The 13680-nt window shown below is 36.6% G+C and overlaps 1 protein-coding gene across 1 annotated transcript; it reads left to right on the forward strand.

The window, feature by feature from the left end:
• On the forward strand, positions 1–1698 carry LOC103336810 (LOB domain-containing protein 38-like). Its single transcript, XM_008239914.3, has 2 exons — positions 1–607; positions 698–1698. The coding sequence occupies exons 1-2, from the start codon at positions 424–426 to the stop codon at positions 1273–1275; spliced, it is 762 nt and encodes a 253-aa protein (XP_008238136.3). The 5' UTR covers positions 1–423; the 3' UTR covers positions 1276–1698.
• Positions 1699–13680: the final 11982 nt, after the last annotated feature.

A 13680-nucleotide genomic window follows, 5' to 3' on the forward strand; every position in this document is an offset into this window, starting at 1 on the left:
ATCTCTAGTCTAGTGTTGTTTCCACAATCAAAAGCAATGAATCCAACGGTGGAGAACATCCTGCGCGGAAACACGGAGCCGCTCTCGCCCAACTCCTTGGAATCTCTCTCTCTCTCTCACCACACCCAATTCCCCAGTTAAAACTCTCAACCCACGCACTCTGCTATCTCTCTCTCTCTTCTCTCTTCAAGTCTTAGTTTTCAATTTATATAACACCCTCCTGAGCTCTCTTTGGCCAGCTTAGCTTAATTTCCTTCCCCCTCTCTCTCTCTCTCTCTCTCTCTCTCTGTCTATCTCTCTACTTTTCTTGGGCGCAAAGCAATCCCAGTCCTCCTTCAACCTCAACCTGCTCTCATTCATGTAATTCAATCTCCCACTTCTCACTGACTGATATTTCACAAACCAAACCCTCTTCATAAAACCATGAGCTGCAACGGATGCCGAGTTCTCCGAAAGGGCTGCAGCGAATCCTGCATGCTCCGCCCTTGCCTCCAGTGGATCGAAACCCCCGAAGCCCAAGGCCACGCCACCGTCTTCGTCGCCAAGTTCTTCGGCCGCGCCGGCCTCATGTCCTTCATCTCCGCCGTCCCCGATTCTCAGCGTCCCGGTACTTTATCTTCACCCACCAAAATCTCGTATTTTCCATCTCCACATCTCTCTTTTCGATTTTCATTTCTGATTTTCTGTTTTCTTTCAGTTTTGTTCCAGTCTCTGTTGTTTGAAGCCTGCGGCCGTACGGTCAACCCGGTCAACGGCGCCGTGGGGCTGCTCTGGACCGGCAACTGGCACGTGTGCCAGGCCGCGGTCGAGACCGTGCTCCGCGGCGGCACGCTGCGGCCGATACCAGAGCTCCTCGGCGGCGGCTCGAGTTCCGACGAAGCCTCCGACGCCGACGGCGGCGGCGTCAACAACTGTACGGACATGTGGAGGCTCCGAGATCCGAGCCACAACTCCGGTTCTTCTTCCCGGTTCACCAGCTCCCGGTCCGCCAGGGCCTCCTCTCCGAAACGCAAGCGATCCGCCGACGACGAGTCGTCCACGAAGGTGCTTCAGCTCCAGCACCATGCGGATCTGGATCTGCGGTTGACTCCTAGCCTAACTTTCAAACCGAAGCCCAAACCCGAGACCCGACGAGCCGGAACGCCGTCTATGAACTCCGAGGAGTCGGTGGTCACCACGTGCTTCGAGAGCGGCTTGCCAGATAATCATCATCAGTATAACCAGCACTCTTATGGAGTCGGAGCAGAGAGAAAGCTACTCAACTTATTCCCTTGAGTCTTCTCCATTTTCTCTGTTTTTTGTTTTTTGTGAATGTGACGTTCACACTTGCGGCCATATACTCACGCGAGTCATCTGTCTCTGCTGTAAAATTCTTAGTTTTTTTTGTTTTGTTTATGGGTTTTCCCCGGAATCCATGTCCGGCGAGTTTTTGTTGATCTCCGGCGGCACAGGATTTCTCTCTTTTCTTTTTCCTACTGTTTATTAGAGATGGAAAAAGATGAGAGAAAGATGAGAGTTTGTCGGTGGTCCTTCCTTTGCTTCTCGATTGTAGTCGTTTTTTAGTCTTTTTGAGCTGCGAGCTAGCTAGTAGCTAGTAGCTAGCCATGAGTACTATCAACCTACCTATAAGTATAAGCTATATGAATAATCTCCATCAATTATATAATTATATATCTTCCTTCCTCTCCTTCCTTTTCATTTCTGGTTTCAGACTTCTCAGATGAATGCAGAGAATTTTCTGGTTGGTCCAGCTTCATCTTTATTGACTCATCAACTTGCATAATACGTGTTGGTGCTGAGTCACACCAAACCCAATTACCCCTTTAATAATTATTACTGCATTTTGGATTTGGTCAAGAATTCTAGTGAGCTGGTTTCTAGATCATTGACGTTTTTGGATGCTTTAATTAGTTGGATCATTGCCCTCCTCTTAGTCAAATCCAGATTATAATTTCAGTGGGTTTCGTTTCAAACCTGCAGAAGCCCTAATTGGTAATCACAAAGCTCTAATTCATGATCAATCCAGTTGATTCATTAACCTTTAGATCTTGGAACAACAAAATCCCCTAATAATCCAAAGTCACTAGACAAATGGTCCACTCGTATCTTCACATCCTCAAGTATTTCAACAAATGCTAATGTTGTCTGTGATTCCACATGTCAGATTATCATTAACAATCTAACAAACTAGATAATAGATTATTAGAGTTTTCAATTACAAATGGTACATGAATTTGTACCCGAGCTTCATTTTAGTCACCCAATTCCGCCTTTAATTTCTGCCATCCTCCAACTGTATAGAGTTAACTTATGTCAATATAGCTATCAAAATGGATAGCTCGTTTTGTCGTAATGGCATGTGACAATATATCGTTGTGTCGATATGTTGTACTTCTGTTATAAAATTACCAGATTACTACGAGTGATACTAGAGGAAGTGATAAATAAAAAACTGAATTGAATAATGCAAAAAGGAACAGAGGTACAATTTCATGGACCATTACCATTGATGATTAACATTGTTATTATTTTATTTTAAAGATGAGATATGAGTCATGACAAGAGTGAACTCACCGCAGTAAAAACTGCCTAGTGGAGAGGGTAAAAATCACATTTACGGAAAAGCAATGATGAAGAAGCAAAAAATTGTAGCAGCTTGTGCTTGAGCTTTCGGTAGAGGCGGCTTTTGGAGAACGGATAGAGGCAGCGGAAGGAATCAAAACGGGTTGGGTTTTGAGTTGGGTAGGGGCCCACTGCTTACGAGGCTTGTAGTTTTGTGCGTCTCTCTCAGCCAATGGCAAGCCAAGACAGTACGGATCATTGTCAGCGTCGATTTTGGCTGTCCTATCTATAATTTAATTATTTCATAATAATAATAATAATAATTTTAAAAAATACAAATTTATAAATAAACCCAATTCTGGACATGTATTTATAAAAAAATTCAAGACTATTTAAATATAAACACACCCAAAATCAACCTCAAAGTCAACTTTTTGGGTGTGTTTATATGTTTAAATAGTCTTGAATTTTTTTATAATTTCAACCCCCATTTTGAATGTTTTAGTGAAACTCTTTTTAAAAAATGTCTTATTCAGATATTGTATTTATATTTTATTTCTTTCTTTAGCGTTTCTCTCCACTTGAATATTAATCAGCATTTCCTCCTCCTCCTCCTATCTTGGGAGTGCGTGGGGTCCACTCTTCATCACCATCCACCACCAAATTTTATTAAAATATTTTTATTATTATTGACAGGGAATATCTGACATCAGCATACATTTCACCTTTTAAAAAAACAAAGTAAAATAAAAACAATAATATATTGATAGCAAAAGAAGCGCGGGGCTAGGGATGGGTGAAATGGGGATTTTGCATCCCGCGGTGCTGCAGAGCTGCGTCTCGCCGCATTTGGCATGGGCCCCACGGAACCTTCTCTCATCCCCCAACAATATGGGTTCCCCTAGTGCCTCAGTCTCCCAAGGCTCCTCCCCACTTGGTGGTGTGTTGTGTTGTTGTTGGTCTTTGATGCTCTCACCTGAGGAAGCACACGTTGTCTGTGCTACTTCCTTACATTATTCATCAAATGAGTGTGACTTGAAGAGAGTAGTTCCATTCCGCGCCCTACCACCAACCCATAGGGAACAGTTTTACAATGACATGATTGGTTAGGATGTGCTTGACCCAAACAAAAAATATTAATGTTTGAAAATACGGTATCCAAACGATTAAAACGGTAAATAGATACTAGTTTCTTAATTTGTCTCACACGCATGTTAATAGTGTTTATTTGTGGGTTTTTGGGTTTAATGGTCTCTAAATTTTGACCTGATTCGTATTTTGGTTCCTCAATTTCTAAAATCGTGTTTGTGATCCTTTAACTTTAGTTTCGTTAGAACATGATCCCACCATAAGTTTTGTTAACGTTTTTTTATTAAATTTGAGGGTCAAAATCGAAAATTGCTTCACTCCTAGGGTACATGGGCAATCCTCACACCCAAGGATTAAAATATCGGCCGTGCAGATAATATCGGGCCTCCAATTTACAGATATTTCGAGGATATATCGTTATCGTTTTGGGTATCGGGAAAAAATCAACAAAAATGACAGATATAGGCATTGAAACACATAATTTTGGTGTAAAACTTTCATAGATGTTATGTACATTGTCAATGAATGTATTGAACAAATAAAACTCAAAATTTACTAATAATAAGATATATATATATATATGATGAAATATAAGTGGTATGTAATACGCGTTAATGAAAAGTTTGAAAATAAAAAGTTGATTAGAATGAATAAACCATGCATAAATCCATAGTTTATTTGAACATTGGATTACAATTTAGATGAGTGTCCAACTACATAAATGAAGAGCTCCTATGAGGTTCAAACAATGTGGAACAACCATCTAGATTCGTACAATAATCATACTAAGTCATATAACCCGAGTAATTTGTAAGCCATGTTTGAACATGGTGCACATATGTCTCTCTTGAGCTCCCTACTGTCATCCCATATATGGGACAGTTAAGATTAACCCAATTAGTAGGTCCATAATCTGTTTCATCATCTTGAGCTCCATATCTAGTTCCACTATAATCAGACATGACATAACCATAGCCATCATAAGATTCATTTGAGTTAGTACTAGGTCTATATTCTTTTGATGCATAGTCTATATTCTTTTGATGCATACTCTAAAACATGCATACTCCAAAACATCTTTTGAATTGAATATTGCCAAAAGCCTTCACACATATATCTAATCACTGCACATATACCTCCAAAAAATCTTTTCAGTTTCAATTTGCTTCAAAACTTTTGAATTTTTTTGGGTTTTGTTATGGGTATCGGAAAATATCGGGAATATCGGCAAAATATCGGGGATATCGCACTTGTCGGGGATATATCGTCGATATCGGGGAAGATATGACCTTACCCCCCAATATCGGTGTCGACAGTTCAAAATATCGATATATCGGCCGATATATCGGTGTATCGGCCGATATTTCAATCCTTGCTCACACCAACTCCCCCACCGCTGCACTTAACTCTCATCATCCGTATATCTCCCTCCTCCCCAAGCCAAGCCCATTAAAACCCACCACCAATTGAGGAATGATATATCTCCCGTTCTCCAATCCAACAAAGCCATAGACAACCTCCACCCAACACCAAGCCAACCCACCACCTCAACAACAATTGATGGCGCTCCCACAACCCACAACCTCACCCAAAGCATACGCACCCTCCCTGCAATGGCTTCTGCCCCTCACTCTATTTCATATTGTCAATTTTGTTGATGAAAATGAAATTGAATATTTCATTGTAGGATAAGAGGGGTTGGGACTCGGTGAGATGGTGAGGGTGAGGAAGACTTGGTGGTGGTTGTGGAAAGGAATATTCATATGGTGGAAATTAAAAATAAAACAAAAATACCATTTTGCCCCTACATTTAATAGAAAAGATAACAAAATTAACGGCATGACCATTTGTCCTAATGAAAGTGAAGTTGAAGGACTAGGAGAACGATTTTCGAAATTGAGGGACCAAAATGAGAATATGGTCAAATTTCATGGACCATTAGACCTAAAAATCCTTTATTTATTTGATTTTATATTTATCTATAGATAATTTTTGTTGACCGTAGATTTTTATTGGGCTTTTCACATGTAAGTCCTATATATATATATATATATATATATATATCTAACAATCATAAGTAAGAATAAAAATGGTGTTTTATCCATCATTCAAATTCTAAAAATATTACAGCCGGCCCTTTTTTAAGTTTTGTTCTTCAATTTATAGGGTTTATATATAAATTAAATGCAAGAAATGAGTTTTATTATAAACTTCTCATTTTTATTTCCATTTTGTTTTTATAATTATTTTCATTGGGAAGGAATTTGTTTAGAGGAAGTATTTGGAATTGGAATTGGACTTGAGAAATGAGCCAAACAAAAAATATTAATGTTTGAAAATACGGTATCCAAACGATTAAAACGGTGAATAGATACTAGTTTCTTAATTTGTCTCACACGCATGTTAATAGTGTTTATTTATGGGTTTTTGGGTTTAATGGTCTCTAAATTTTGACCCGATTCGTATTTTGATTCTTCAATTTCTAAAATCATTTTCGTGATCCTTTAACTTTAGTTTCGTTAGAACATGGTCCTACCATCAGTTTTGTTAACGTTTTCTATTAAATTTGAGGGTCAAAGTCAAAAATTGCTTCACTCCTGGGATACATGGGCAATTCCTGGCACACTCAAACCCCACACCAACTCCCCCACCGCTGCACTTAACTCTCATCATCCGTATATCTCCCTCCTCCCCAAGCCAAGCCCATTAAAACCCACCACCAATCGAGGAATGATATATCTCCCTTTCTCCAATCCAACAAAGCCATGGACAACCTCCACCCAACACCAAGCCAACCCATCACCCCAACAACAATTGATGGCGCTTCCACAACCCACAACCTCACCCAAAGTATACGCACCCTCCCTGCAATGGCTTCTGCCCCTCACTCTATTTCATATTGTCGATTTTGTTGATGAAAATGAAATTGAATATTTCATTGTAGGGTAAGAGGGGTTGGGACTCGGTGAGATGGTGAGGGTGAGGAAGACTTGATGATGGTTGTGGAAAGGAATATTCATATGGTGAAAATTAAAAATAAAACAAAAATACCATTTTGCCTCTATATTTAATAGAAAGTATAACAAAATTAACGGCATGACCATTTGTCCTAATGAAAGTGAAGTTAAAGGACTATGAGAACGATTTTCGAAATTGAGGGACCGAAATAAGAATATGGTCAAAGTTCATGGACCATTAGACCTAAAAATCATTTATTTATTTTATTTTATATTTATCTATAGATAATTTTTGTTGACCGTAGATTTTTATTGGGCTTTTCACATGTAAGACCTATATATATATATATATATATATATATATATATATACAGAGAGCTTTATTGAGGATCCTCAAATAAGCTTATTTGAGGACACCCCTTGTAGGCCCCACTCTGGATTGTATTTCACTAATCCAAACCGTCTATTTTGTAGATACTCATTCAAATATCATCTCTACAAAAAATTACTAGAATCCGATATCATTTGACCACTCATTTGAGTTATTAAAATTTTAGTACTTTCTTGAAGCACCGTGTTCATTGATTTTGTAAGACACAATTGGATGTCGAAACGGTCTCTGATTTGTCTAATGTTTTGTAAGGATGATCTATGAATGTAGACCTAAAAAATAGATGGTTTGGATCGTTAGGAAAAAAATTGTAGGGTACCCTAAAGAGCGTCCCTTAAATAAAATTATTTGAGGGATCCCTCAATAGAACTAACAATCATAAGTAAGAATAAAAATGGTATTTTATCCATCATTCAAATTTTAAAAATATTGCAGCCGGCCCTTTTTTAAGTTTTGTTCTTCAATTTATAGGGTTTATATATAAATTAAATGCAAGAAATGAATTTTATTATAAACTTCTCATTTTTATTTCCATTTTGTTTTTTATAATTATTTTCATTGGGAAGGAATTTGTTTAGAGGAAGTATTTGGAATTGGAATTGGACTTGAGAAATGAGCATTGGTTTTAGTTACAAATAAGAGACATATCTCTAGTATTTGGCTTTCTTCGTTCATATCCAATTATATATCCATTTCCGATTTTATCTAGAGCTGTTGATTGTTGGTTTTCTGCATCTTTGGTTTTTTTATAGAGAGCTTACAGCATAAAATGAAGACAAAATGTAAACCAAGACACGAAAACAAAAGAACAGAGAATGAAATCCAATTGCTAATTGGTATATCTTTCTTGGAGATCTTGGATGGCTACATGTAGCCAACTTGACCTATTTGCTTCAAGTCAATTGAAGACCTTTTGGAGTTTCTCATGAGCGATTGTGGTACTCACTCAGGGCAATTGACACCAACCAATATGTGTGCCTAACTCTCATCATCCGTATATCTCCCTCCTCCCCAAGCCAAGCCCATTAAAACCCACCACCAATCGAGGAATGATATATCTCCCTTTCTCCAATCCAAGAAAGCCATAGACAACCTCCACCCAACACCAAGCCAACCCACCACCCCAACAACAATTGATGTCGCTCCCACAACCCACAACCTCACCCAAAGCATACGCACCCTCCCTGCAATGGTTTCTACCCCTCACTCTATTTCATATTGTCAATTTTATTGATGAAAATGAAATTGAATATTTCATTGTAGGGTAAGAGGGGTTGGGACTCGGTGAGATGGTGAGGGTGAGGAAGACTTGGTGGTGGTTGTGGAAATTAAAAATAAAACAAAAATACCATTTTGCCCCTATATTTAATAGAAAAGATAACAAAATTAACGGCATGACCATTTGTCCTAATGAAAGTGAAGTTGAAGGACTATGAGAACGATTTTCGAAATTGAGGGACAAAAATGAGAATATGGTCAAAGTTCATGGACCATTAGACCTAAAAATCCTTTATTTATTTTATTTTATATTTATCTATAGATAATTTTTGTTGACCGTAGATTTTTATTGAGCTTTTCACATGTATATATATATATATATATATATATTTTTCTAACAATCATAAGTAAGAATAAAAATGGTATTTTATCCATCATTCAAATTCTAAAAATATTACAGCCAGCCCTTTTTTAAGTTTTGTTCTTCAATTTATAGGGTTTATATATAAATTCAATGCAAGAAATGAGTTTTATTATAGACTTCTCATTTTTATTTTCCATTTTGTTTTTATAATTATTTTCATTGGGAAGGAATTTGTTTAGAGGAAGTATTTGGAATTGGAATTGGACTTGAGAAATGAGCATTGGTTTTAGTTACAAATAAGAGACATGTCTCTAGTATTTGGCTCTCTTCGTTCATATCCAATCATATATCCACTTTCGATTTTATCTAGAGCTGTTGATTGTTGGTTTTCTTCATCTTTGGTTTTTTTATAGAGAACTTACAGCATAAAATGAAGACAAAATGTAAACCAAGACACGAAAACAAAATAACAGAGAATGAAATCCAATTGCTAATTGGTGTATCTTTCTTGGAGATCTTGGATGGCTACATGTAGCCAACTTGACCTATTTGCTTCAAGTCAATTGAAGACCTTTTGGAGTTTCTCATGAGCGATTGTGGTACTCACTCGGGGCAATTGACACCAACCAATATGTGTGCCTATATTTCTAGATGGGTGAATAATCCCCTACTTACAAGAGTGATATACTAAACTGCTCTAATGTATATAGAGGAAGTTTGAACTCGAGTATAAGGAAGCAAACACATTACCTTGAGTCCTTGACTAACTGACTTAATCCATATTTGTCATGAGTTCTTTTTTAATTTAATAATAATTTATTTGTTTCACGCCTAGATTGATTGATTTATTTTTAAAATATGCAAATTTTGTGTGAAATAGATATATTTAGAATGAAATCATAATATTTCAAATCCCATAAAATGTTATTATATACTATAATAATTCTATGGGCATTAGTCATACGCATAGAATCGAACTCGTTTTGACAAATATGATGGATCAATAATTTAAATTTAACTAGCTCTTATTTATAAATATTTTTCTTCTCAAAGTTGAAGGAAGTCTCGAGTTCGAAGCACCTTTATCTTCTTGTTATTTAAAATTTTTTTAAAAAGTAATACCAAAAGCAATTGTTAGTCTTGGGTAAATGAATGCCACGTGGAGGTGGGTTATGGATGTATCATACATGAGTGGGCATCAAAATAATTGTGGAGCAGACAATTAGAGGGAGAAAGTGTGACGCGAATTTCACCACCGCTCCCTTTCATTGAATTTAGGCAACCACGACAAATTCCAAGCTTCCTGGTGCATCAGCTGCTGCTTTCTGCCTGTCACTTCCCCGTTTTTTTAATTCACAAAACCCGTATCACACAATAATTTATTCAATAAAATTAAAAGAAAGCCAACGCCACATAAATATTATTTATCGATATGATTTTGTATGCTGAATCTTTTGAGTTGTTCCTTTCTCATCAACGTTTTCTTGTGCAACAAATATACTATGCGACTTCGCCCATGGCCAGGTCGTTGCTGCTGTTAAAGTAATGGTTTCTTATTACATGGATTGATTCTCTGAAATTGCCAAGAAAAGAGGTGTTAATAAAATCAAACAATTTCTTCTGTTAATTAATTAAGTTGCGGGTGTAGTTTGGCTTAGTGCTTTAAGCAAGGGCGGAACAGGAATTTTTCAACAAGCTAAAGTTATTAGCTTTAAAATTTAGTGATTTTTTTTTTTGGTACTTACAATTTCTATAGTCTTTCTAGAAATAAAAGTAAACATTAAATCATATAAACCATGCTAGTTCATAGCTCCATAGACTAATTTTCAATAAGTTTTAACATAAACCAAATAGGATTTAACACTATAGTGGATTGAACATCTAAGATTTTTTACCTAGATTGACCTTAGGTTCTTTCATGCATTCATATTATAGATGAAAAGTTATTTTATGTAAAAATATTGATTAAGTATGAAAAATGGGTTTTCGAAATAATCATTTTCTCAAGATAATTTTTGGCGGTTTTTATTCCTCTCACATCAAATAAGAAAACTTGATTTTATGGGATTTTAGTATGAAATATATATTGACTTAATGAGCCATCATTTTTAGCCTAAATCGTATTTGGCACTAAAACCGATTTTTCATATTTTGATTTGGTGAGAATTTGGTTTTCTAGTATTTTTATTTGAATCCAAATGGGGGGTACTTCCTTATTTACATTGTAAACTTAAGTAAATGGAGTAATATAAAAAATAAATAAAAGTAAAATGACAAAGACATTTATTGAAAATAAGTTAAATATATAAGTTTTATATTTTTTTTCTTAAAAAACCACACTGGGCTACAGCCCACTGTAGCCTTTGGTGTGGTTCCGCCCTTGGCTTTAAGATTAACATCAAGAAAACACATAAACAACAACAAAAGTTTATTTTATTTTAAACTCATGAACAATTGTTTTCGTGCAGTTTTCACTCCAACGTGTTTAGTTCAGTGACCTCCCTCTATAGTTTAGATTATCGCTTTGTTTGTACTATATATAAAAAACTAATCATTGCATTATACAAGTAAAACTAAGAAGAAGCAAAATTTAGCCTATGTTCCATTTCCACAGTTTGATATGGTTACATTTTTCTCACAATTCCCATTTTCAACTAAGCGCACATCACCCATATTTTGTTGGAGTTTTTAATGCAAGTTGCCAAAGACAATTGTTGGTACTTTGGGGCCACCAGAGAGTGGACGGCATGACGTTGTGCTACTATTATTTGCTACTCATGCTGGCCCTTTGAGATTCGGAATGCTGGATATGCTTGGCTTGAAAAAAAGAAAGAAGAAATCTAATTATGATTTCACTGTTTGCTTTTTCCTAGTCATCTATAGACTCTTTCGAAGCACATATACAGTTCATCTGTGAGACAGAATTTAAGATCCTTTCCCTTGAAGCATGATATGTAATTTTCTTTGGCTTCGATCTGAAGGCTACTAAAAACCCTAGAAGTAGCAGTCTCAACTCTCAAGGTGATACATCCATCGCTCAATGCCAAGGTTATGAAAAAAGCTATTTGGAGTCAGTGGCTCTTACTTCTACGTAGTGCCTGCCTTGCTCTGAAATTTCCCTTTCACGCTAATTTCTGGGAAGAGTAAAAACTTTCCCATATTTGACCGACTTTGATTTCTTTGTCGGTTCATTAACACATATGCACCACTAAAATCTGTGCAATATATTGGTAGTTGAATGCAATTATCTCGTTGACTTTGATGCGTGGTGTAGAGGACGACAAAAAAAACATTAACCCGCGCTAATAATAGACTCAGTTTCAATGGCACAATTTTCACTCCACAGTGGGAACTAAAATCTAGCATCTCCCTCTCATCTTCTTGACGGAAAAATATATTAAATTTTAACACGTGAATTAATAATATTATATGAGAGTGTAACGTTTACATCCTTATCTTTTTCTTTTGTGTTCTAATAATGAAAATACTTCTTTAATGCACGTATCAAGATAAGCATTACAGATAAAGGAAACTGATTTACCAATGAGCTTCTAAATAATACGTGAAAAATATATTTGTCTTACGTACACCTCTTTAGTTATTCATCTTTCTTAACCATATATACATAGGTAGTTACATTGATTATTTGCAATATTTTGTGCAGTAAAATTGTACACTCGTGCTTTATTATGAGTGCCGTGAAGCAGTGAGTAGTTAAGTAAAAGGCTGCAAGCTAATCATGCACTAGCCTTTACTATTTCTAATATCGTACAGTCTAAGTTCAATCACCAAACGCTATCAAATTTGGACGGATGTGATGCACAGTCTCTAAAGATGTATCTCCATAGTCCATACATGCATTTAAATCTCACATATATATCTAATTTATTATTTTACACACGCATCGCATGCAAACTAGAAATTAGTATATTTCAAGCGTCATTAATTTTAGCTTTCTATCTTTAGGGTGTGGGACTTCCTATTGACATGGTTGGATTCGAATTTCTCTCTTCGCATGTCATTTCTAGGGTTTACAGAATTGTCCTGACCAAGGAGACTATCCTTTTTGTGTATTTGTACCTTCTGTTTTTAATGGCTAATTAGGAAGAGGAGGGGTAAAACTCATATGCACAGTATGTGGAAGTTTAAACTCAGAACCACTCGGAAACAGAGGCGGAGCCACAGTGGGGTCAATGGGGTCGCACGACCTCTTGGAAGCCATGAAAATAAGCTTAGAGGTCCCTTGGAGCTGCTGGTGCGACCTCTTGGAGCTGCACACCACGTGGTCGACGAAATGCCCGAAAGAAGAAGGAAGAGTTCACTGAAAGGTTGAAGAAGAAGGAGGCTGGCTGGCGCGCGTCTTTTTAAAAACCAACTGGGCAAAACGACGCTCGTTTTGGCCTTTTTAAATCACCCGCCAAAACGACGTCGTTTTGGGCCAGGTCTAAAGAAAAAGATAATGACCAACGTATCCTCCAGCCTCTCCTTCTCCACAAATCCGATTCCTCCATTACAAAACCCCCAATTTTCCCCCAATTCTCCAATCTGTCCTTATTTCCATTTTCAACATTTAAGTAAATGTCTTTGTCATTTTACTTTTATTTATTTTTATATTACTCCATTTACTTAAGTTTACAATGTAAATAAGGAAGTACCCCCCATTTGGATTCAAATAAAAATACTAGAAAATCAAATTCTCACCAAAACAAAATATGAAAATTCGGTTTTAGTGCAAAATATGATTTAGGCTAAAAATGATGGCTCATTAAGTCAATATATACTTCATACTAAAATCCCATAAAATCAAGTTTTCTTATTTGATGTGTAGAGAATAAAAGCCGCCAAAAATTATCTTGAGAAAATGATTATTCCGAAAAACCATTTTTCATACTTAGTCAGATTGCACCTCCGCTAAAAAAATTCAGGTCCGCCTGTGAGACACTATAATTGAAGTCAAAGCAAAATGGCAAATTGCTATCTATTGGTCTCAGGACCATCACAAAGCGTTCTTGCCCCCAGTAATAACAAAGTTTACACTTTAATATCTATCCGAAGTGCAATTTCTGCCACTCTTGCGCCTCAGCCTATGCATGCCATTC

Source organism: Prunus mume, linkage group LG1 (genome assembly GCF_029339155.1).
Source record: "Prunus mume cultivar Tortuosa linkage group LG1, ASM2933915v1, whole genome shotgun sequence".
NCBI classification, from domain to species: Eukaryota; Viridiplantae; Streptophyta; class Magnoliopsida; order Rosales; family Rosaceae; genus Prunus; species Prunus mume.